The 26,460-nt window shown below is 38.9% G+C and overlaps 1 protein-coding gene across 1 annotated transcript; it reads left to right on the top strand.

Moving 5' to 3' along the window:
- The first annotated feature begins 82 nt into the window (after positions 1-82).
- On the top strand, positions 83-21,184 carry DCAF13 (DDB1 and CUL4 associated factor 13). The gene is made up of 12 exons (XM_061447893.1): positions 83-216; positions 2,435-2,634; positions 3,895-4,002; positions 5,698-5,784; positions 6,607-6,762; positions 7,409-7,486; positions 8,848-8,930; positions 9,471-9,635; positions 12,305-12,440; positions 19,054-19,217; positions 20,050-20,791; positions 20,924-21,184. Exons 1-11 carry the CDS (start codon positions 147-149, stop codon positions 20,135-20,137), a joined length of 1,335 nt encoding a protein of 444 aa, XP_061303877.1. The 5' UTR covers positions 83-146; the 3' UTR covers positions 20,138-20,791; positions 20,924-21,184.
- Positions 21,185-26,460: the final 5,276 nt, after the last annotated feature.

Genomic DNA, 26,460 nt, shown 5'->3' with positions numbered 1-26,460 from the left:
CGGCAGGGGGCGGGGCTCCCTCCCGCCGCACGCCGACAGCCGGTTCCGGCGCCGCGCGAGAACAGCTCGTCCGGCGCATCCGGTCACGTGGGTGTGCACGGGGGGGTGCGGGTTACCGGCAGTGCGGCCCGGTGCGCGGAGGCAGGATGAGGGTTAAGGTGCTGAGCCGTAACCCCGACGACTACGTCCGTGAGACGAAGCTGGATCTGCAGCGCGGTGAGCGGCGCGGCTCCTGGAGCGGGGCTCGGCCTACTCGCCTGCCGCCCAACCGGCATGGCGTGGGGAGAGAGGGAAGGCGCTCAGGCATCCGCCGGCCCCACCTTTGCCGCTGAGCTGCCCCCGGGAGGGAGTGCCAGGCAGCTGCCAGCCCCTGGCGGGGTGCGGGCTCCCCTCACTCCAGCCGCTGCCGGAATCGGCCGGTCGGCGGCGGAGGCGGTGACGGTGGCCGTGCGCATGCGCGAGGGGCCGTGAGGCGGTGGCGGGGACCTGGGGCGCGAGGCGGGGTGTGGGCTCCATGCGGTGGTGCCGTGCCGCGGGGTCCGGCTGAGAGCCCGGGCTGCAAGAGCGCGTCCTGGGAATGCCGACAGCGCGGGGTCGGGGGAGGTGGGGTGGGTAGCCACGGCTCCGGCACGCTGAGGTTGCTCTTAGCGTTACCTGGGCCACCCTTAGCAGTCTTGTGGGCTTATTGCCGGTTTTCTCCTGATACATCTCGTCCTGCTTCTTGTGTGTCCCTCGTTAAACCTGGCAAAAATCGCATAGGTTTTGTACTTACTTTAGATGCAGCAGCTGTAGCCTGGTAGCTGAGATTATAGAATAGTTCAGGTTGGAAGGGACCTTAAAGCTCATCCAGTTGCAACCTCCCTACCACCGGTAGGGATATCTTCCACTAGACCAGGTTGCTCAAAGGGCTGTCCAGCTTGGCCTATGAATACTGTCAGGGATGGGGCAGCCACAACTTCCCTGGGCAACCTGTACCAGTGCTTCACCACTCTCACGGTGAAGAATTTCTTCCTTATATCTAACCTATTTCTTCCCTGTTTTAAGTCTGAACCTATTGCCCTTTCTGCAATTGCTACAGTCCCTGATGAAGAGTCCCTCTTTGGCGTATTTGTAGGCCCCCTTCAGATACTGGAAGGCTGCTATGAAGTCTCCATGCAGCCTTCTCTTCTCCAGGCTGAACAATGAGGTGAATGAGGGCTTTCCACACTCTGTCCTGCTCATCCTCCACAGATCTTATCCTACACAGTCGTGGCAGTTTCACCTCTGTAATATTATAGAAATGAAGTTTAGCTTCTACCTGATGACAGAGTTTGTGAAACAGCCCTTTGTCAGAAAGAGCAGGACTAAAACTTGGCATATTTAATGCACTAAATCAAACTGGTTTGGGTAGGATAATAGACCTGTGTTGTTTTAAATTGCCCGCGCTTCATTATTAGATTCAATTAGAGGTAGGTGCAAATCAGCATCTCAAATAATTTGTTCTAGTTATTTAATTGTGGTTATATATATATATATAACATGGAAAAATACTATTGAAGTTACCCACTGGGACGGTAGCTGAATATATTGTAGTTTTCCAAGTGGGATTTGTATGTAAGCTGTTAAATTTTGTCATGTTGCAGAAGTGATACCCAACTTTTGTCTCTTTCGTCAGAGATTTTAGAGGTTCTGATATGCATCAAATAGTCTTTGGAAATTGGCAGACTCGACTAAGCATCAGTTCTTAATGAGCAATCTGTTGTCAGTTGCTCTGCTGATTTTTCAGTCTTTTTGCATGAAACAGAATGAAAGAGACAAAACCCAGAAGCAGTGTCAAAATGTGCTGTCTTTATTTATTATAAGGTGCCTTGCAGGCAGATGCAGAGAGACCCTTGCTCGAAGCTTGTGTCATCTAAACACTCCTGCCTGGGAAACCAGATAGCATTAGCAGAGGATCAAGCTCATGAAACTAATGAGCCTCATTTCAGAGCCAGGGCTGGCTTGCAGGTGATCGAACATGAAGACCGCTAGGATGCCTCTCTTTGTGTGTCTCCATGTAGTTGTGTCCTTCTAGTGTACTGTGTATGTTGGAGTTTAGCAGTAGGAGGTTTCTGTTACGGGGTTCGTTTATTTTGCCTTGTGGCTGGATGTTCTTGTTTTTTTGGCTTTTATTGATAATAGTTGCAAGATATCTGCAGGTTCCAGTTTGTTGTTTACATTCATAGCTTCCCTTGCAAAGGACATAAAAAAGTTTCAGGCTTCATTAACTTAGAGCTTGTGAAGCGATCATACTAATGATCCCACAGATCAGTTTCAAAATGGCAGTAACAGCAATAATCTCAGTGTGACAGAAAATTCTCCATGGCAGGAAAATTGAAGAGAACTTCTGAATTCAGCTTACCTTGAATTATACTACATACCATGGGTTTCTAATGTGTGTATTACTTTACTGCAGTTCCAAGAAACTATGATCCTGCATTGCACCCTTTTGAGGTTCCACGAGAGTACATAAGAGCTCTGAATGCAACAAAGCTAGAACGTGTGTTTGCAAAACCCTTTCTTGGCTCACTTGATGGCCACAGAGATGGAATTAACTGCATGGCCAAACATCCAAAGAGTTTGTCTACAGTGCTGTCTGGAGCTTGTGATGGAGAGGTAAGCTGCAGTTGCAAACAACAACAAGCAAGTTACCTTTCCTCCTTTATTTTTTTTTTCCTTTCTTGTGCCTTTGTTTAATTTTGTTGTTTTCAAATGCCCCATGCTTACCTTCTGTGTCTTTGTTTGGCAAGATACCATATCTTCTCTCAGAAGGTGCAGCTTACCCAGTTTGGGGAAGTGTTTCTCAAACCGTAGGTTGTAATCTGCCAGTGCATAAAGGCAGCGGCTTTCAGTTCTTCACCTGTGAGCAGAGGGTGTGACACCTATCTCCTCACGATGGAGCAGTGTATGTCAATATTTACAGTCCGTAGTGACTGCTTTTTGCTGCCCAGGTGATGCTCTTTTCCTTGGAGAAGTTAAACTGCTGCAGATTAAGAAGATTGTATGAAGTCAGATGAGCTAAGGGAAAGGGGCACACAACCAAAAATTTTTTGGAATAATAATTTATCATATTGTCTAGAAAATGCTAACTCTGTGTTTGATTATTTTACATAAATATTACAAATAGCAAGCAAGGGCACTTCAGATGGAGTCAGTTGCAGAGAGAAATTGCCTGTCTTCTGTCTTCTCTGTCCTCTCTCACGCTTCTATTGTTCATTTCATAGTACTTGTATATTTTAAAGGTGTCTTCTGGGTAGCTGGTTGCTTTGTGCTTTTTATAGAAGGTGTGTATGTCATGCAGGAGTGTAAGGGAGATTAATCTTTTCAGAGAAGAGGGGAATAAATTTATGTGAAATGTTGGCCAGATTTCTTATCCACTGATAAGAGTGAGTAAAGTACTGGGTACTATAAATACATACAAATAGAAAAACTGTCCTCCATTTCTTCCTATTTTTTAAATGGGCCCAAATGCTTTAAAACAGAAACCTCTGTGGGAGGTGGGCGTCTGTATAAAAGGTAGCACAGCTGCTGGACTGGAAGCACTCTGTTAGTTGCAAAGTGCCCTTCTCTTAAGAGAGGTTCTTTGCTAAAATTATGTCTGATATTTTTCAGAAAGAAATATAAAAATACGCAAGTGTGGAGCTTTGGAGGGGATAAGAAGGAAAGAGCTGCACTTGTAAATTTTTTTTTTTTTATTTTTTATTTTTTCAAGAAGGGAATAATTAGGCAGTTTTAACACTATAAAATCACTCTGGTGTCCAAGCCAGCCATGCCATTTCAGACAACATGTGTGATCTCTTGTACTTGAATTGTGAGTTGCAGCTGTGGGCTGCAGAAAACATAAGTAACAACAGAATATTTTTCTGTTTTTAACAGGTTAAAATTTGGAACCTGACCAAACGACAGTGTATTCGTACTATACAAGCCCATGAAGGCTTTGTTCGAGGCATATGTGCTCGTTTCTGTGGTACATCATTCTTTACTGTAAGTATAATGTGTCTCCTTAGTACAGTGTGGCAGTACAGAGTGCCTTTTCACCATCTGGTTTCCAGTGAGCAACTTACTCTCTGCCATACAATATTTAAATACTGTATGAATATATTTATTAAATTTTTCTGAGAACCTGACAGTTCCATTTTTCATGAAATTTTTGTTGATGCCTGTGATATGGGTCTTATTCAAGACTATGGAAGGGATAAATACCAGAAAATTGCTAATGGATGGTCATATAATCAAGTCTTGAGTAAAGCAGTTGTCATTAAAGTAGGACATAAATTATGTTCATTGAAAGACATAAAAAAGTAACCATTTACGTATGCTATGATTAAAGATAAGCTGATTGAGTCAAGATGGTCCCAGGTTAATTAAACTTTATTAACTTATATCAATGATGCCTGATTCACTTGCATGTAAAACATCTGGAAATAGTATGTCTTCCTGTTTGCATTAAAAGCAATTACAAGATGATACAATAAAAAGAATTGCTTTTGAAGACTAGAGTGTCCTGAGGTTTTGCTTCTTTTGACCTGGGCATAGAAGAGCTATTTTCACTACTATATATTTATCTTTTCTGAAGTATATATCGGATCACGAGGACAGAAGTTAGGATATAAGGGAAGTTGCAGCAAAAAATTCTAAGTGACTCCAAATTAGAATTCCCTTTTGACAATTCCCCTGCTTGAAAGTTGAGAGGGAAAGAAGGAACAATAGCAGCGCTGTTAGGAAAGGAAGTTAAACTTGTAAAACTAACGTTTTTACTTGGCGAGTTTGCCTGATCCAGGTCACTGCACAGCCATGCAAAAACTTACGCTGGCATAGTGCAAGACATTCCATGGCATTAGGAAGAGGCAACTGAAACAACTGAGGTGGAAAGTGCCTTTTAATTGTTTACATGCTCATCAAAATGACATCCAGAAGATAATTTGCAGTTTAAGGTGCCATTTGATTAAAAATGACATAATGTATCCTGAAAAAATAGTCATCATTCCAGCTCACCTTTTTCTGGAAACTGGAAAGCATTTGTGGATTGAGGTAAAGACAGTTGAATAAGGGAGGGAAGTGTAGTGGTGGGGGCAACAGTGAAATCAGTCACCTTCTTTCACAAGCAGACAGTCTCTGAACAGCAGCCACTTTGAAAGCCAGCCCCTACCTCCCTTTCTTCTTCCACTACCCCAGTTTTTATTGCTGAGCATGATGTTCATGGTCTGGAATACTCCTTTGGCTGCTTTAGGTTAGCTGTCATGTCTGCGTCCCCTCCCAGTCTGTTAGCCACACCTAGCCTATTTCTTGATGATGAGGCAGTGATAATGACTGACAGACTGAGGGAAGGAAATGCCTTGACACCCTGGAAGCAGTGTTCAGCAGTAGCCATGATTAGTGCTGTATCAGCACTGTTTTAGCCACAAATCCAAAGCACAGAGCTGTATGGGCTGCTAGGAAGAATGTTAACCTCATTTCAGCCAGCTGATGTACATGCGCCTTCTCAGTTTCTAGGGAAATCGTATAACAAGAACTAATCTTCAACTTGGAGGTATAAAAGGGAACAGTGAATGGGCAAGAGAGAGTGCTTCTGTGTATACCGTAGATTACTGTCTTTTGAAAGACTGCCTGTACTTAATTGCAAAATACATATTATAAAATAATATGTAAAAATGTACATGCTTTCTGCAATGTTTCCAGGTTGGCGATGACAAAACAGTGAAGCAATGGAAAATGGAGAGCCCAGAATATGGAGAAGAGGAACCTATTCATACAATTCTTGGAAAGGTAGTAAACTGAAGTTCTGATTATATTGCCCCCCCATCTCTTCTTTTGAATTGTTTGAACCAATTCTTATCTAGCTTTTTGAGGAGAGAGAGTTTGGTATCACCTGTTATCATAATGAGTTGTAAGATGATGGCATGAAATTCTATAAAGGCACTTTTAAAGTTTCTATTACATTTATTTTACATATAAGCAGAAAAGAATATCTCAAATGCCATCAGAGAGTGCTTAGCTCAGTCTCTGCTAGCCATCCCTTTCATGTGAATTGGTCAGATCTTTCTGAATCTCCTCTTCAGACCTGTTGTCAGTGCTTAGTCTGCATTACATAGGTTTGTTTTCGTGGCAATACCTTGCAGCCATTTGATACAAAATTTTAACTTTATATCTTTCTTTTTGACAAAAGCAGATTAAAAATATGTACTTCAGCACTCTTTATTATACACTTATTTTAAGAATATTAAATGCTTGTTGTAAATAGTTTGAAACTCTTCAATTATTGTAACATCTGTGGAATCTGTTCAGGTCCCATTGAAAGTTTATAGTACCCTTAGAATTTCCATTTGCTTTAAAGTTAACCAGGTCTTTGTAAATGGGCTTCTAGTGCTGACTGCATTTAAATTAACAAGAATTGCATGCATGCATATTAAGTGAGTACAAAGAAAGCTAGTCTTTTGAGCAAGAGTATATCTGGTAGCAGTGGTGACTTGGTTTTCAGTAATATAAATGAATAAAACCAGGCAGACTTGATATGTGATGATTTGATCTTTTTTGTATAAAAGAACATACTTGCATATGTAAGTGTACAATTACTTTTGTCTTTTAAAGACAGTGTATACAGGAATTGATCACCACTGGAAGGAAGCTGTTTTTGCCACCTGTGGCCAGCAAGTGGACATTTGGGATGAGCAAAGGACAAGTCCCATGTGCTCTCTGACATGGGGTTTTGATAGCATAAGTAGTGTAAAATTCAATCCCATTGAGGTAATGTTTCTGTTATATGTTGGAAATTAGTATTTTTCTTGATCAGTGTAAGATCTAAACTCTGTTACAACCATCTTTGACAGCCTTTTCCAAATTTAGATTTTTATATATCTTTTAATGTAATATTTAGGGGGTGTATACTTTTTTTATGGCTATATTGTTTTGGAATGTAGTAACATGTTGTTTCATCTTTTTATCTTTTGTCTCTGTTAGAGGGAGAGAGGAGGAAGAAAAGTAGGGTGGTCTCCATTTTGCCCACAGCAATACAGACTCCATACCTTGTAGCGGTTATGTGGCTGTGGAGCTCTCATCCTTCTCTGTGGCAAAACCATTGCATTTGATTTACTACAGTAGTTCCTGTATATCTCTTTGCTGGGCTGTGTTCATAGATGAAGTGTTTATGAGGAAATTGCTTGTTAATTTTGAAGTAGAGAGGACTGGGTAGATTCTGAATGTTACAGGGGCAGCTATTTAAACTGTGCTGAATAATTAGGTGCACAGAAAGAATGATGAGTATATTTCCTTGACTGAAAAAGGAACTATTTCACTACCAGCTTTGTGGAACTGCTACGTATCTAGTGTAAGCTATTACCCATATTTTATAAGTGTTTAGAAGACACACTGGTTTTGTTTGTTTGCTTTTTAGACATACCTTTTGGGGAGCTGTGCTTCTGACAGAAATATTGTGCTATATGATATGAGAAAATCAACTCCATTAAAGAAGGTAATCTTTTTAACAGAAGCTGATGGCACTAATAAGCATACTGAATATGAAAGTAGTCTGTTAGTGGTTTAATGGTGGTCTTGGCAGTCCTGGAGTAATGGTTGGACTTAATGATCTTAAAAGTCTTTTTCAACCTAGTTGATTCTATGGTGGTAGAGAAAGGGAAGCTCTGAACTGTGAGTTCTCTGAGTTTTCATTGTCTAATATTGAGTCTTTTAACTGAGTTGCTGGGATTTAAACCAAACGGAGTTAGGGCCTTTTTCTGCATTCAAATGGGCTGTCAGGCTGACTTGTAATTCTTGATAAAGTGCCTGACCTGACAGCAGTTTCACAGTAAGAACTTCATGTTCCCGTATTGCATTCTGTCTGTGTGTGATTTTTTTTTTTTAATTTATTTTTTTTCTCCTCCTTGCCAGAAGGAAACAAAGTAACTTTTAAGGTATTTCCTTTCTACCACTGGATAATCTTACTCTGCTTTTGAACAGATGTTCTGCTTTTACATGGAGGTAAACCCCTCTGTGTGCACACAGTAAAAACATTCAGAAATCCTTTGCAGTGGAATCAAAATCGTATTTATATGTGGAATTTACCAGTGACATGAAGATTTTTCTTTAATAGAAAGTCATGTCTTTATTTAAAACAAGAAGTCAGTAATTCATATTGATCAAGTTCAGTAGTTAGGAACCCCAGAACTATCTTTAACAATTTTCTCCTTGAAGAACAGTATTCTAGTTTGTGAATATACACTCAGTATCCTACTAGTATGTTATGTACTGTCGGCAGTGACGCTGATCTGATACACCCCAGAACACTATTTTAAATTACTAGCACAGTGATAATGGTGAGTGGATTACAGCATGGTAACTTCTACGTCATTGCATGGCACTTGAACAAGGAATGGCGACTGTCCTGGAGAATTCATGAACTGCGGTTTCAAAGATAATGAAGTGATAGTAGTAAGTGGAGGATATCACAATGTTGCAATAGCTTTGCAAGTGCTGATTTGCATTGTCAATGACTGTCTCTTGAGATAAGAATTTAATTAGGTGTATTTATAAATTACTTACCTAAAGGTTCCTATAAATATGATTGAAAAGTGAAATTTTTCAGAAGTTCCATTTTACATGTTGACCACATTTAAAATTACTTACAGAGAATTTAGTAGTAGCACAAGTGAGCATGTATGAGGGAGAGGAAGTTCTTGAGTTCCAATTCTAACATGAGAAGAAAATACTCTGTCATGTCACTATTCTTCTGATGCAATTCTGTAAAGTAGTTGTCTCCAGTGGTATAGGACGTTTTGAACTATAGCAAGTATTTTACTGCCTCTAACAAGGTAGTAATGTGTAAACATCTTTCAGGTTATCTTGAACATGAGGACAAATACACTGTGTTGGAACCCTATGGAAGCTTTCATTTTTACTGCAGCAAATGAAGATTACAAGTAAGTGTGACAGTGATAATCCTGATCATGTTGGTTTTAGTCTGTATTGTGATGTTTTATCATCATGCTAAAATAAATATTTAAAAAATAATTTTAAATTTGGATCACTTAAGTAATAAACTGGAGAATTATAGCCTCAGTTATGTAAACAAAAAAAAAAAGAGTTGGTAGTAGACTGCTTCTTTCTCTGTATTTCAGTATCTGGGGAGAAAAAAGCAGCTGAACCAGTGCAAGTGTAACTTGCAATGGGACCTGGAAAATAAGTACTGTTGGACCAGTCTAAGGAAATATAAGTGTTTATTTTCTTGACAGCTCTTGTAAAGCTTGATATATTGTACTTATCAGCTATTTTGATGAGAACATTTCTTAAAAAAAAATAAACCAGACCGAAACTAAAACCCAAATTTTTGTGAGCCGGTTCCAGAATCTGCAATACTTACCCTTTCAATGTCTCACAGCAGTTTTTTACTTTTGAACAGTACTATTCATGTGAACAGCTAATCTGATATTGAAAATGCTGTTGGTGAATTTTTTTTAAAGCTTATATACTTTTGATATGCGCTTTCTTGAATCACCTGTGACGGTGCATATGGATCACGTATCTGCTGTTCTTGATGTGGATTATTCACCCACTGGGAAGGAATTTGTCTCTGCCAGCTTTGATAAATCTATCCGCATTTTTCCTGTAGACAAAGGTCACAGCAGGTGAGTAGCGATTTTACACCTTTCTCTCTTGTGTTATTCATTCCAGTAAACTTCTTCCCTAGCCCTCAAAATTCTTAATTAGTACATTAACATCTTCTTTGGGGCATTCACTTCCTGTAAATATTGAATTATTACTCTGTATAACTTGTGATTGATGGGTCATGTAGTTGACAGATAATTCATAGAATCATAGAATCACAGAATAGTTAGGGTTGGAAAGGACCTTAAGATCATCAAGTTCCAACCCCCCTGCCATGGGCAGGGACACCTCACACTAAACCATCTCACCCAAGGCTTCATCCAACCTGGTCTTGAACACTTGCCAGCGATGGAGCATTCACAACCTCCCTGGACAATCCATTCCAGTGCCTCACCAACCTAACAGGAAAGGATTTCCTCATATCCAATCTAAACTTCCCTTGTTTAGGTTTTAACCTGTTACCCCTTGTCCTATCACTACAGTCCCTAGTGAAGAGTCTCCCCAGCATCCCTGTAGGCCCCCTTCAGATACTGGAAGGCTGCTATGAGGTCTCCATGCAGCCTTCTCTTCTCCAGGCTGAACAGCCCCAACTTTCTCAGCCTATCTTCATATGGGAGGTGTGCCAGTCCTGATCATCCTCGTGGCCCTTCTCTGGACTTGTCCTAACAGCTCCATGTCCTTTTTATGTTGAGGACACCAGAACTGCACACAATACTCCAAGTGAGATCTCACGAGAGCAGAGTAGAGGGGCAGGATCACCTCCTTTGACCTGCTGGTCACGCTCCTTTTGATGCAGCCCAGGATGCGGTTGGCTTTCTGGGCTGTGAGCTCACACTGAAGCCGGCTCCTGTTCATTTTCTCATCGACCAACACCCCTAAGTCCTTCTCTGCAGGGCTGCTCTGAATCTCTTCTCTGCCCAACCTGTAGCTGTGCCTGGGATTGCTCTGACCAGGTATAGGACCTTGCACTTGGCATAGTTAAACTTCATGAGGTTGGCATCAGCCCACCTCACAAGTGTGTCAAGGTCCCTCTGAATGGCATTCCTTCCCACCAGGGTATCAACCGAACCACACAGCTTGGTGTCATAATTGTGGAGTATGTATTAGAGTAGAACTTCTACTTAATGGATAGCAGTACTTAGGCAGTTTTGAATTGACATTACAGAGAGCTACTGTTGTTGGGTGTGCTCATTTGTGTTTCACCAAGATGAAGCCCATTTTATTTCCCTCGCTCTATATCTTTAATATTTTTAGGTCGCTTTGTAGGGTATCTGTCACCACTTGAAGTTCACAGTGGTGTACATCATTCTAGCATTTGGCTTTCTAGGGGCTGTCTTCATCCTATATGGATGATTGCTGAAAGTGTTACATGAAAAGCATTGTTGTATGATCCTGAAGACCAGTTTGAGACACTTGTATTGAAACAGATCACACTTATTACCCTTTGTTCATATTTTGTTAACTGGGCTTTGTCACATTGTCATGTGACGATGCTTTGAATACAGTTCACTTTGAATTAGTTTTTCATGTAATATTTCATAAGGCAGTGTATTAAATATTTTGCTGAAGTTCAGATTGGATCTGCTGTGTCTTTTTTCCTTTTTTTTTTTTTCCCTCCAGTTTGATGAAAATTGAAGCCAGTTATCAGATCTGCCTGGTATCATTTGTTCTTCATAAACCTGCCTTCATTATTCTCTGTTGTCAGTTCTTTCTTTTTTTTTTCTTCATAACTTTATTTTACTTCTAGTTGCCTTCCTCTCTCCAACTTTGCCCCTTTGTCCCCCAGTGTCCGTCCGTGTCGTCCATCCATCCCCCCGAGTTGCTCCTAAGTCAAGTTTATGTGGTTTGAGGGGTGGTAATGTTGCAATAGCGATTAGGGAAGAAGTATATTTTTATTGCAAGTATGTATGCTTTATTCAACATAGCTGTGTACTCCTATACTGCATTAAAGATTGAGAGGGACTGTTTATGTTTTCCTTTATGTCTAATCTACAGGTAGCTTTCATTCTTCCTGTCTTGCAATAGGAATTTAAGTGTAATGAGGTATTGCAGGTTTTTTGTGTGTTTGGTTTACACCATGGTTAGCAGCTTCCATGTTCTACAAGTTTTCCTCTCTGTGGAACACTAATGTTCACAAAACTGATGATCTGCAACGTTAAAGCACATCATTGAGGGGAAGTTTGCAGACCCCATAATACCATAGCTGAAGGCCTTATTCTGCATTATAGCAAATTGCTGCCAAGGCCTGTGGAAGGAATTTTCTTCCTTGTCCACACTGTTCCCCCTTCTCTGTGCGATGGCCATAAATCTAGTGAGCAAAAGCCTTACATATGAAGAACTGAGCCTCGTATAAGCTGACTAGGGTTTCTGGGACACTTAAAATTCTTTAGAAGCTGGGCTTTTTCATAATTCCAAAGTTAAAATTAATCCCATGGAACAGAGAAAAGTCTCTAAATGGAAGATCTGATCCTAAAAGTATCTTATCCTAGGGGGTCCTTTATCAGTCAAACCATCACACTTTATTTGAATCTCTCTAGATAGATTTAAGATCAGCAGTGTTTTAAAAGGTCAGATTATTTAGAAACTAAAAGTAAAAAAATTACTGTTGCCTTCACCCGAATGCTTTCTGCTATTTGAAAAGAAATGTTGGTGAGAACAGTGATCACTTGAAAATGTGTCTCTGCTCTAGGGAGGTGTATCACACAAAACGAATGCAGCATGTCATCACAGTAAAATGGACTTCAGATAACAAATACATTCTGTGCGGCTCAGATGAGATGAATATTCGTCTGTGGAAAGCTAATGCTTCAGAAAAACTGGGAGTGGTAAGAGTTGCATTTTTCTTTTTGTTATAACAAGATAGGATGTTTGGTTTTTTTTTTCATTATTACAACTGGTTAGCCTATTCAAATAATAAAATCTTTCTAAAGGGAAAGTGTAAAACTAGTTTGATGTTTGTATTTAATTTGAAAACTGACGTACTGCAGCTCATTGCATTTACTGCAGCTTGCATAATAAAATTAAATTCCTCATTGCTATGAGAGGTCACTTTCATGTTTTTTGGTCTTTTTTAATGTTAACAGAGGTCATCAGTTCTCAGTAAACATGAATTCTCACCTCTAGCACCCAGGTAAAAAATCATCTCTTTGCACTAGAGAATACTTCTCATTTGCCATACACAAGTAATTCTACTGAAGTTTGGAGTTACTGCTTCCAAAAAGTTTGACTGGCACGGGATTGGTTCATGTGCAGTTCATACCATGATAAACATATGCCCTGTAAAAATAGTTTATTTGCATCAATGCGTAACTGAAATTGTGCTTAACCTGTATTACTCTCAGACACAAAGTGGGTAAAGTAGTGTGGAGCTTGAAATCCCTTTAATTGAAGTCAGTTTGAAGTGTTCCTAGAAACAGATATCAGTCTAATTAGATACAAGTCTTTACAGCTATACTTGTTCAAATTTTTATATGTATGTTTATGTATAGACAAAGCCAAAATGTTCTATTATAGTTACCACTTGCATATATCCGTCTACACAGTTGTGTTAAAGCACTGAATGACTTTCGTGAACGAATTTGACACTTTGTCTGCTGCAATAATCCCCTTACGTAGCTTTGTATTGTTATGATATTTTGGAGTTGCTTATGTTGCTTTTTCTGAGCTCATCCGCATAGCTGTCAGATAATGCTTGAGGAAATTTCTTCTTGATCTTATGAAACATCGTAGAGGAGGAATAGGGAGCTGTAATTCAAGGAAGAATGTAGGGATGGATCTGTTGCGTAGTTATGTCTAGGGCTGCTTGTGGTTACCTGAAGCTCCATCAAATTATAGTCTCTGTATAGGAGGGAAGTGGAGTGGAGCTGGGAGAGGTGGCAGGTGTGGTATGGCAGTGGTAGGAGTACTTAGGGCTATGATGAGGAAAGGAGTAATTCATGGACTGTCGTGTACTGTGCAGCACTGGTTATGGAGTAGCACAGATAAACAAACGTGTATTTTTAGCTATGGCCCACCATAGGTCTCTCGTCTCTGCAACAGAGCTATAGATAAAAGCCCTGACAACTTTGTAGCCTGTACAATATTTGTGGTTACAGGCTACTATTCAAATTTAATTTCTATAATGGAATAATGAAATAACTCTTTTTGTTGAGGATGCTATCATTTTTTTTCTGTTCTGAATTGATTTGTGGGATCCCATGGCAGGGGTGTTGGAACTAGATGATTTGTAAGGTCCCTTCCAACCAGAACCATTCTATGATTTTCCCATATAGTGCTTGAGTCAGACATTTATGGGATTGAATAATGATCTAAACTTCATATAGACTTAAACTGATATTTACTTAATATCGAAATAATTAAACATCCAGGATGCAATAGCTGTTGTTAATCTTTTTTTTTTTTTTTGAAGGACTATGAAATTTTGTTTTTCAGATGTTTAGAGAGTAATTGTTGCTAGTAGGACTTAAGAGTGGAATCTTTATGCCTTATGACATTCTTGGATATACCTTAGATACGTTGCTTGGATTCAGGCAACTGTGCCAATCCTTGCTCCACCCAACTTGATAGTTCCTGTGATTCTTAATGTCAGAACTATTAACAGCTGTTTATCAGGTTCCACTGATTTTCTTTACCTGCACTACCTGCACCTTCTTTTTTAGGATTGGTGTTCTTATCTTCATAGACATATGCTTGCTCATTTTATAAATGTCCCCTTGTCTGGGGCTATTTTTTTAACATTTTGCGTATTCAGGGCTGAACATTCGGTAATTCTGTCGGAAGTGTCAGAATGTCTTAAATGCTTAGTTGCTTAGTCTGCTGTTTTTCTTTGCTGAGACCATTTGATTGAATGACTCATCCAAAGGTCACTGGATTTCTGTTATAATGCTAGCATCTTGTAATATGTTGTATTTTAAGATGGATATTTTGGGGGTGGAGATGGATGGAAACCAGTATCCTGATAGAAAAAGAAAAATGGTACTCTTAACATTTTTTTTCTTTGCTAAGTACTTAGTCTGACTTGGTTTTAGTATTGCTGGGTTCCAAGGAAGTTACAGTAAATACATACTTAGATTGCGACTGAGGAACATTTATACAGTTGGAAGGTTGTACTTTCTGAATCATGGCTACCCTAGCTAGCAGTCATCAGTTTTGACATGCATGTTTCTTTTGGTTTTTTATGTATTTGGCATTGCACTCATTAAAAATCAGTGAAACATTAGAGTAAGAATAAAAGTCTCTGGAGGAGCCAGAGGCATTCTGTGTCTTCACTCCACTGACAGTTAAGTCTGCATGGGTTTTACAGAGGGGCAGCAGAACCCAAATCTCTCTGTTAGAGGTACTGCAGAAGTTGCTTTAAAATAATTCGCAACATTTATTTTCTCTTTAACAGAAGTTGATAAAAACATAAATAATTGTTATTACATAGGACTTAAACAGGTGTTATTTTTAAAGCGGTAAATATCTGGCTCTGCATGTCCAGAAGCAAAAGACTAAATTAAACAAGGTTTTTAAGATACTCCAGACAGTTCAAACCATAAAATACAATGTTAAGTATGTTTGAGGCTTTTGTACCTTTGCTCTTGGAGAGGTTTAAGATTTCTGAAAAGATAAATACTTTGGTCTTTTAAAAAAAGAGGAACACATAGCCTTTTCTGAGTGAAAAAGCTGGAAAAGCAGCAGTATAGATTTCAGTTAGCAGAGTAGAATTAATATAAATAAAGAGATAGATTGGGTTTTCCGAATTGTAGTGAAAGCAATAAACCATCAGTAAAAATTCAGTAAGCTGTACTGTTGTTCAGTCTGTTGACACATAAAAAGATCTACATCTGCTAAGTGTAAATACTTAGTAACATTACTTCTGTGAGTAACAGCTGCAAAATTTGGCTCTTACATTTCCAAAGTAGTTAGGAATTAGAACACAGCACTGGGCAACTGAAGAAGAAGAAAACTTTCTGCTTGGAATGATTTGTGTATCAGTAAGTGTAAAACTAGTGAGAGTGGAGCTTAGGTTTGCCACTTTCTTGTGAGATGCGGAAATAACAGCTTTTGAGTAAGGACTGAAAAAGATAGGGGAAAGTGCAGTAATAAGTCTTGGTTTTGATCTAGTGAAGTGCATTACCAGGAGTGCATCAAAACTGTGCAAGTAATTGTATATCCTTTCAGCCTGTTTCTAGTATCCAGTTCCATTTTGTGAGATAAGGCTGATAACCAGCAGTACCAGATATTGTGTGACATGGCATTCTTTTCATAGTGATTTGGGGTTTGTGATTCAATGCTCATGTAACTTCATCCCTTGAACTATGACTTTGTGCCCTTAACATCTACATTATTTTTCTTTTTTTTTGTCATCTGTTTAGATGTGAAGAAGCCATAAGTTTTTGGTCCAAGAAAATAATGAGAAATAAACTTGATGTCAATAAATTTAGGCAGGTGCTTTAAACAGAGCAATGGAAAGAATTAAATAAAGACACGATGTGGTGTAGAAAACTGCTGGGATACATTTGCATTCTGAAAATATGTTGTATCTGTGCTCTGTCTGCCCTAACCTAGAAAGGCAACCTGGACAGGATAGATAAACACCCATTTTTCTATTCTCATGCTGAATTACAGGAGTTGAATAGTGTGGAGTTTTAAATGCAGCACAATACAAATACAATCCTCTTTAAAAAGAAAAAAAAATTGTTAAAGATGGGTTAAAAGAAAAGCTCTTCAATTAGGGCTCTGGAAAAATGCTTACCTTCCTGCTTAGATAGGAAAAATAACCAGCCTTTAGCACCAGGAGGGAGAAACGAGACACAGGCATTTTACTTGAGGACACATTCTCCCATTGCTGACAGCTTAGTTGCATTTTATAGCTTTTTCATTCTAGTTCTTTGCTGTGAAGTACTATTGTGGTAATGGCACAAATCAGCTGTCTTTCTGCTGCATAATATTTGTTTCCCTCACAAAGGAAGGAAGTTGCACATTCAATTTTGGAACGTATGAAAAAAGGGTCATATGTCATCTTTGAGCAAGTCTTCCACACATGATGTCATATAAATCCTAATTTATTATATTATAGAGGGTTCTAGTCCCTTTAAACAAAGTCTTTAATCCTGCTAAATCATTCTCTGTTTATGGCATCTTCTCCAGCTCACACCAGAATGAAAAGTAACACTGTTCTCTTCAGCTGTTTACATTGACCTTTGTAAAATGACTTGCAAGAGAGAAGTTGGAATTCAGTGTGCTATTGCAGTCTGCTCTCTTAGCTATCTGCCATCTCTCATAAATAGACAGAAACTTGTCATTACTGCAGAGTTTTCTCTTACCATCATGATGAAGGTGTACTTAGCACCGTCTGCTATATGGGGTGTTGGCATTTGGTGGCTGGCCGGTAAGTCACCGGCTACGTGGTCTTCTATGTACCTATACTTTCTATACATTACACATAAAAATTGAATCAGACTCAAAATGGAGCTACCTTGATCTATATTAATTTCTAAAATAAGATATCCTGAATATATCTTTAATTTACAGATTCACCTCTTGTCTGTAGAATCATCAAGATTACATTAAATCAGCAATTTGCCCTTCTTAAATTAAAGGAAAATCACTGCATTTAATTTAAATAAAAGCTCTCTAATTTGGATTATGTTGGCAGTTTTCTGCAGAGTGGGAACACTTCAGATTTATTGAGAGTGAACCAGCTATTTAGGTTGGCTCACTGTAAGGAATTTCAGTAAAGGACAGAGAGGTGTGTAGTTTTAGTGGGTTAAGATTATAAAATTTATTCACTTGCCATTTGAGAGGTATTGATAAATGTAAGTAAAGAGTTTTGGTTTTACTAATAAGAGAGTGTGGAGAAGCAGAGGTTAAGAGCATTATGTATTTCTGATGCCTGAGAATTTTCTGAGTGATGAGCAGCTCTGCATCTGGTACCTGGGTTCTTTATTGTCTCAAAGGAGAAACTCCTTTGCTGTGTTTTATTAATACTTGCTTTCAGACCATTAATGGTATTTCAGACCAGATACTATCTGAGTATGATACTTATTCTTTCATAATTCATGAGATATTCTAACAGAAGTTACTTCTATTCCAAAGTGGAGAAGAAATAGCCAGTTGCTGATTTAAAAAGGGAAAAAAGCATATTTCATAATAATGGTAATAATGTAATTTCCAAACTTGTGTGTGTGCAATAAAGTTGATTTTGTCACTGTTTTTTTTTTTTGTTTTTTTTTTTGTTAGCATTTGAAACTCAGGTTCTGTTTTTCCTGAGAAACAAAGAAATTAGTGAAACTGAGTAATTTCCAAAGCTGAATAAATAATAGCTATCTGAAATACTGCTTTGCTTTTAGTACTTTAATGGATTAAATAAATGTGGGAGGGCAAAAGACTTGTGCTACTGCTTGTTTGAAAGTATGAAGTGTTTTAAGATGTCTGAAATATTGGATTTATAGAGCTTGTTTTGGGCAGGAGGGTAGAAGGAAGAAAATAAGATTATCATCTGTTAATATTTCATATTAACAGACTTTCTGTTTACGTGAAAGCTCACTAGTGTGAAATGCAACTGGAATTCTGACAGATCTGAGCAAATCTAAAATACGTAGGGATTGATGCTTCATGTGAAGCAGTGCATGCTTTAAACAGAAACACAGCACACACAGTATTTTTTTTTATCCTTTTGATGAATGTGCGTTATGACCAAAGGAAACTGCCTGCTTCTAAAAAACAAATAAATACCCTCTGTAGGTTACCTCTCAGCAAAAGGCATTTCTCACTTTCAGTGTTAATGGTTGTTCAGACATAATTTTAAACATGAATAAAATTAAGTCTTTTGTGGTTATTCTAGCTTACCTGTATTTCATGTGTTTGTGATACTAAGATTTTTAGCTGCCCGATGAAAGCTGGAACTCCCTGTGTGCCATATAGTCAAGCTAATATTTGAAATGTAATATGTGCACTGTGCTTTCTAATGGATCAAGGCACTGGGTAAGATTTAGGCCACCTAAAGAGCTGTCTGTAAAGCTGTTCATGAAGACAGTTAATTTATAGCATTTGTACTTAAACTGGCTGTCATTAAAATGCCTGCATATCCTTGTTTCGCAGTGGAAGTTGATCATCATCAGAGGTTAGGAAAGCAGGCAGACCGATCAAAGAGGTTTTACTGTCAGCTATTTCTGTTCTCTTCTTTCTCTAAAGGATGTTAAAATCTGGTTTTCAGGGAGCAAATTCAGCTACTTCTCTGAACTTTGATAATGTTTTGTGTTTGATCATTGGGGTATTGTTGGAATTGTAGGGTTTTAATACTTACCTACCTTAATTCTGAAATTCCTGTGGTTCCAGCCATTCGCCAGAAGGAAGCCATCTGAGTTAAAAGTTAGAATTTTGGTTTGTAGATAAAAGCAGGACAGTTATAGCCCTGTTCTTTTATAACGCTTGTTTGTGGTGTTTTCCCCACAGCTTGCACCACGAGAGAAGGCAGCTATGAATTACAATCAGAAGCTGAAGGAGAAGTTCCAGTATCACCCAAAGATCAGGCGCATTGCTCAACACCGTCACTTGCCTAAAAGTATATTTTGTCAAATCAAGGAGCAGCGTATCATGAGAGAAGCTCGTCGGCGAAAGTATGTCTTCCTCTTCTGGCTTTGTTTTCTCTGTCTTCAGAAAATGCACCACTGCAGTGCTGTAGTGTGCTACGCAGAGCTACAGTGTGTAGGAGGAACAAGTTTGAGCTACTTTTAACATCTGAATAAGCGATCGTACAATTGTACTGGATTGATTAACCTTTGATTATAAGGAAAATGCAGACAGGTGCCTGTGTCAGTGGGGACTGGCTGCTTCCCAAAAGTATAGTGAAAAAACAGGAGCAAATACTGTACTGGAAGGAACTGCAGTGTTCTGTTAAGCATGGCATGGTGCAACATTGCAAGAAAGGACTGGTTTGGCTGTGTGGAGTGGAGGGGTTTTTCTGTTTTGTTTTGATGCTTTTTTTTGGTGGGTATGTTTGTTTTTTTTCATGGCAGACTCTAGGGTAAGTGTTATTAGTCAGCTGGATTGTTGCCATATTGGAATTTCTAGGAGCAGAAGGTGGCATGCTTTGCTGTAGCCATTGAATTAACAGTAAAATGGAGAAGTGGTGGGTTTTAGTTATTTTTCTCAGCTGAAAGCCTCTATGAACTTGAGTAGCAAAGATTGACATGAAAATCAAGTAAGCTGAGCTCCCAAGAAAAGCCTTGATTTGAAACTTTACTAAGTTAGCCAATTTTAAAATTATTTTTCAAAGGGACAGTCCATCTTCTTACCGGATGAAGTAGGTGGCTTTTAGTAAAAGCAGAGCAGCTCTTAATGTCTTTTTTTTAATTGTAGGAGATTTCCACTGGTGGCTTAAGGAGGAAGCTGGTATTGGTTAAATCATTGTGCTGAACACTGAACTTTTTTCTGTTTGTTTGTTTCTAGGGAACTGAATCGTCGTAAGCACAGCAAACCAGGATCTGTGCCACTTGTGTCAGAGAGGAAGAAACATATCGTGGCAGTAGTGAAGTAATTGTTTTCACATGTACAAAATGTCACAGTGAAAGAAAATGTCACTGTTGAATGAATTCACTGTACAAAATTTGATGGACATTGGTAAGACACCATATGACTTGAGAAACGTGGCTTTTCTTCCAAGTATACACATACTCTGATTTCTCAAGTCATCTACCTTGGGTAGTCATAAGAATTGTCCCTGTAATTTTTTTATTGCCATTTGACTGTCTTCTGCTGCTCCAGCTCTGGGTATTGCAGTGGAGTTTGTGCTTTTTGATATAAGCATATAACATGGTAGTTGTTGGAGGATATCTGTAGTTCCAGTCCTCTTTCTCTGTACCATTATTACAAAGGAAGAATAAAATGGATTCAGATTTGTCAGAGGCAAAACAACTTCATTCCATAGAGTTATAAAATCAGTTGTCCTTATGCTGTGGCTTTGGGTTTGGGGGCTTTTTTGTTTATTTTCTTTTTTTTTGTTTCATTTTGTTTCATTTTGTTTGTTTTTGTTTTGTTGGTTTGTTTTTTTGTTACTGTTTTGTTTTGCACAAATCTAATAAAGTAGAGAAGTGAGCTTAAGGCAATTGACTAGATTTTGATTATTCCAACTGACAAATATACTGCATTATACTTATTACAGTAAGGTAGCTTTTTTCTTTTATACATAAGTGTTTACACTAAGTCAAGGACTTTTCATCTTCTCACCCCATCCCACCAACTAGTAGGCTGGGGGTACAAGAAGCTGGGAGGGGACACAGCTGTGACAGCTGACCCCCTATGATTCTATGATTCTTTTATCCAGAAAGAATTCAACAGGATTCTCAGACATCTGTAAACGTATTTATAGTTTTTTTCTGTTATGTGACTTGACAAAGCTTCAGGCCATTAAAGTTGCTAATGTTAACAATAACATAACGAATAAATACCTTTTCTATTCAGCTATTTCTAAAATCTGGTTGAAAGATGACATAAATTATATAAAGCGCAAACTTCTTCAGGTGAGATTTATTACAAGCCTTTATTTTAAGTTTGTATAAGAAAAATAAAAGCTACATATTTCACAGCATACATGTAGCCCAAAGTTCTTTTACTGTTTGTCTGGGAAATGCTCTGCTTCTCTTCCAGTGGGATAGGCTTCACTTTTACTGAAGAACTACAATGATCAGAAAATTATGCCGCAATTCAGTGAGGCCTGAAGGCTTCTCTTACAGAAATCTGAGATAATGTAATGTTGCTTAACATCTTCCATACAAAAGGGTTTTTTTGAGCCTTTGCGCTACTCTGCAGTCTGTAACTACACTCCCCCCAGCCATGATTTACAAATTCAATTATAATAAACTTTGTAGTTTAATGTTTTGTTTTCTTTTTTAGTCTGGAAATTGAGCATTTTGAGCACCTGCCTTCCTGCAGTATCCTGTTCAGTGTATCTACTGACACTAACATCCATATGTGTTTCTAGGTCTTAATCTTTCATTGTCTCTCCCAGCACTATTTGGGCAAGATTCCTGGATCATCATAGCAAAATTACAGCTGTTTGGTGATAAGAGGCCATAATGTATCTTTTACTCTCTAGATCACTTACGTTATGGGGTGATGCAGGAAGATCTGAAGAGCTATAAGTAGGATGACAAAAAGCAGTGGAACAGATCAGGGAATAGACTGATGCTGGCTGTGTGCCTGTTGTACTAATACAGTGCAGTCTGCCAAATAGAGTTTTATTTCCTTCCGGAAGCACTGAGAAAACTGAGGGAGAATGTGCAGTCCAAAGTATGGCTTGTGTAGCTGTAGTCAAGTCTTGCACAATTTACAAAACCAGACTAATCTTCTGGAACATGACTGCAATTTTTCATCTGTGACAGTTTAGCTTGAGTTGATGTAGTTGGTTGTTGATTTGTTGAATCATGGTAACTTCTGGTGTGAACAAGTCCTGCTACTTGAAATCTATTAGCTTTGGTGCAGAACTCCTAATGCAGCTAGAGAGCTTTCAGTTCTGAAGTTAAGTTAGGGTACAGTGTGGTTTTGGTGTGGATGGAGCTCTGCTGCATGAGCTATATCCAAAGGCTTTCTTTGTGTTCAAGGACTTTTGTGCACTATTGATTCAGACAGACCCACAAGTACAGCAGCTGAAAGGATTGGGGACAGCTAAAAATGTTGCTGTAGAGATTGTAATAACTTGCTGAAAAAGGGAATTTTAAAGTTAGGAGGGTACTTGGAGCCTGTGTATTTGGGTATGGATTCTTTTTTCCAAATTCAATGGGTATAATCTTATACAGAGATCTTAGTCTTTTCATGAAGTGGGGCACCCTCTCGGAATTCCAGGCAAAAGTCTGTTTTCCAACATCAAGTCTTTGCTACTTCAAGAAACATGTTAGTTGTAAAACCAGTGTAGGTGTGGTTGGATGTCGGTCATTTGGAATTTTGCAGTTGTTCCCAGTCTGTTTGGGGGATCCCTGGCCATGGATTTGCACACTGTTGGGCAAGCTGCTGTTGATTGGACCCTTTTGGAAACCCTTACAGTTGCTCTCTAACGCTTTTTGTGTCCAGCTACCAAAAATACATAATTGCACAATACTCAAGGTTTTCAAGCTTACTTATTTAAATAAAGCAGTTACCAAGCTGTAGCTGTGTTTGCCAGAAGTGCTCATGCAAGTCTGTCACCAGCCATCACTGAAGTGGTTTAGAAATTACACTAAAAGAGCTGGAGCTATTAATTTTTTTACTTTCTTCTTTTTTGGTGGTTTGTTTTTTTATTTTTTTTCCCTTGCTGGTTTGAGCTGTGTCATCAGGCCTCATTTTACCTTAAAGGAGTTACCTAGATTTGTTGAAATCATTATATGCAGAGAATACAAATACATGCATCTGCATGTATGCATACCCGACTGTATGTAGAATAAAATCCTTAGCAGCGCATAAGATACGGAAAATACAAGTCATCTGTTAATGATTGCCTTAGAAATTTCATTGTGGTTGATTGAGAGGAGGAAAAATAAAAGGGGGGGAGATGATTGACAGTTTTCTACAGTGCCTACATACCCACTGGTTAAAAAAAGCTAACTTCTGTATATATTTGTACTTCAGGAAGAACTTTAAAGACTGTTTTGGAACAGAAATAACTTCTTTAATACAGAAATATTTATATCCATATTTATAGCATTGGTGAATTTTAGCTGTTTCATGATAAAGATCTATGGAGTCATCAACATTTTATTCCTGTTTTATCATAGCCAGGCTACGTAATGATCCAGATATTTCAATAGAATATTTTCTTTTACTCTGGGTATGTTCTAGATACTTAAACCAAGCTAAACTGCCACTCAGGTTTCTGAGATATATTATGGAAATAGATAAACATTGTACACCAACTAAAAAAATTCCACAGGAGTGTTTTTGCCAGTGTCCGTGTGGGTGGTTTCACTTTGGTCATGGTGCAAAATCCCCATGCCTATGGGACTGTGGCAATTTTACTTCAGTCTGGGCCTCTGCTGAGTGCTGTAGGGCAGCCTATGCAGTGACTGGCATCCAGCCTCTCTCTCCCAGTTGCTGGCCCCTAGACCCCCGAGTCCTTCTGACGTGTGGTCCTGCTCCAGTGGCTCATACTACTTCCTGCTGTCCCACTTGTGGACTGGTCCCACTTGAAGTTTTCTGGCATTGACATGTAGACATCTAAACATACAAGACCTGGCACACAAGACCAGTTAGCAATAGGGTGTAGTAATGTCAGATGAACTGCAGTGATGAAGTGCCAGGATTGTGCATTGAAGTGGAACTGGTAAACTGTCTACCTGGGACTAGCCTCCTTTATCCTATTGTCCCTGTTTTTTCTTTGCTTGTTTCTCTCTAGTCTACCTTAGTCCCTCCCTTCACACACTTTTGGTACTTCCCTTAAACATCGTTTCAGAAGTTTTCAATCCCCTTAAAAAAAAACCCAACATAAATTTTACATGATCCTCAAATTCTTTCTATTATGTCCCTAAATTCTCATCCCCATGTATTCTGTAAGAAGTGTTACACCATTTAGGTAATCTGGCTTTCTAGAGAGTTTCCCACACTTGTTTTAGTGGGTTTGGCACCAGGAACAATGATCTGAATCATTCTCCTTTGATGGTTTTAAGACTAGTGAGTCAGTGTGCTTGGTTTTCACTTGGTGTTCCCATCCTTGCCATGGCTTTGTGTTTAATTTCCTTAGCCGTTAGTCAGATAACTTAACAAGCTCTGTTACCTGAAAATACCTCTGCAGAGCCTTCTGATCCTAGTTACGGACCAAGAATGTGGTGGTTGGAGTAGAATTCACCTTGCTTAACCTTGTCTACATCTAAGGTGGACAGCTTTGTGTACCTGATCTCAGTCTATACTTGGTGGAGATAAATAGTTATTTTAGGGTATGTTTTTCCCATATTTCAGATATTTATATCATGATTTAAACCTTTCTTTTATTTTATAATTAACATTGTGATATTAAAGGTGGCTAGTTAATGTATGAATATCTGCCTAAGTCTGGCCAGAATTCTACACAGGTTTAAGATGAGCAAAATGAGTGACAAGTGGACACCTTGTGGAAGTTCTTGTCTTCTATCCAGCATTGCAAAAGTTTAAAAGTGTTTGAAGAGAGATGAATGAGGTTCTGTAACTGAGGACAAGGAAATTTCTGCAGATAATGGTTTGTGGAAAACTTGAAGAGCTCAGTGTTATACTAGAGAAAGATGGAAAGGCGTTTGAAGAAGAGGAACTTTAATTAGAATGAACAGACTGATGTGCTCACCTGGGACTTCTGAGGCTTTAAAAGGTACGTCAAGAATTCTAGGGCAAAAAGATCATAGTTCAAATACCATCAACTGAAAGCAGTTCTGAAAGTGTCACTCCTTGCTGTATTAAATGAAAAAAAACCCCACACACTTCCTGAGTTGAAGATAGTGTTCTTTATACACAGTTTGAAACAAACTTAAGGACTTATTTTCAAAGGTGACGAGTAATCACTGTTATACTGACTTTAAGCAGAACTGATTTTTTCAGTGGCTTGAAAGTTTGACCTGGGGTCTCTGGGATTTTAGGATATAAGGTGGAAGATCTTGGGTTTTGAAGTTTTTATTTCATTAATAAATGTTCGTATGCTTAATGATTTCATTTTGTCCAAGTCTGGAGCTGTCTCAGCAGAGGCAAATGATGTGTTCTCAGTGGGTAGACGGGTATGATCAGGAGTTTATAGCATGTTGCATCATGTTTTCTACTTTTAGGGCTTGTGTGGGCAAAACCAAAGATCCTTAAGCAGACAAAAGAACATTGCTGATTATTAAGAAGATAAATGAATGGACTGTCATTGTAAAAATGTGATTAAAACCCATAATAAGATAGAAACGCACAGATTTAATATAGATTTAGAAGACATGCTGCACTCACATATTGTTACTATTATGAGACTGACAGCCAAGCCTCTAGCTTGTGTTCAAGCACAGAGGCATTACTTAAAGATGTGACTTTTTTTCTAAGAGCCTTACTGTAGAATAACATTTTTTTTTAGCAACCTGAAAAACACCATTAATTTTCAATGTAAAAACCATTTAAAAGCTGTCACAGCATAAGGTGCAAGTGAACAGTGGGAAGAAAGGGTAGGGGATCTGTTACATACTCTGGGAGAGGCTGTTGCATCAAGCACTTGCACAAGATGCCTCCAGTAGTTTGTGATTGAGCCAAACCTTCTCAACAGCTGCAGAGTCCCAGTCCCAATGCTCCTACTTTTGCTTTCTGTGGCGAACATCCCAGCAATGTTCCAGCATCAGTCATTTCACTTTCACTCTGTCCTGAAAGCTGTTTGCTGGTTTTCTGCACTTTGTGATCCAGGGTAGAGACTGGATAGTAGCTGAGGATGAAATCATTCCTTTGTATTTGTAAAACTCTTTTGATCAGAGGATTGCAGATTTTCCATCATTACGGTTTCCCTTCTTTTCTGTTTTTGTTCACTTCCCTACTTCCCTAAATAGCACCTTGGAAATTCTTCCTTTCTCCGTGGTCATCTTTGACTTTTCTGTATCACTTAGCTTTTGCTAACCAGAAAACAGAAATACTTCCTTCTTGAGATTATTTCTACCGTATAATATTACCTGGTGGAGCATTGCATTGAATCCCTCCAAAATGAGGATCGTTAAGCTCTGGATGACCTATAGTTACGTTAATTATTTGCAAACACCTGCAGACTTACACTATGGTGTGCATTGTGTTTGGGATGTGTTAGGGGAAACCTGGCCTCAAAAATACTTGTGGGATGAGAAGTGAGGAGAGCTAAAGGAGAAGGATTATTACCAGAATATGACAGGGTTTTGCAAACTGGCCAGAGTGGTGGGGTTT

The sequence above is a fragment of the Pezoporus flaviventris genome, unplaced genomic scaffold (genome assembly GCF_033815535.1).
Source record: "Pezoporus flaviventris isolate CSIRO_AGI_PZ_B2104156 unplaced genomic scaffold, CSIRO_AGI_Pfla_v1 ptg000007l, whole genome shotgun sequence".
NCBI classification, from domain to species: Eukaryota; Metazoa; Chordata; class Aves; order Psittaciformes; family Psittacidae; genus Pezoporus; species Pezoporus flaviventris.
Note: the sequence above shows the minus strand (reverse complement) of the source record. Positions and strands in the feature narration are given on the sequence as shown.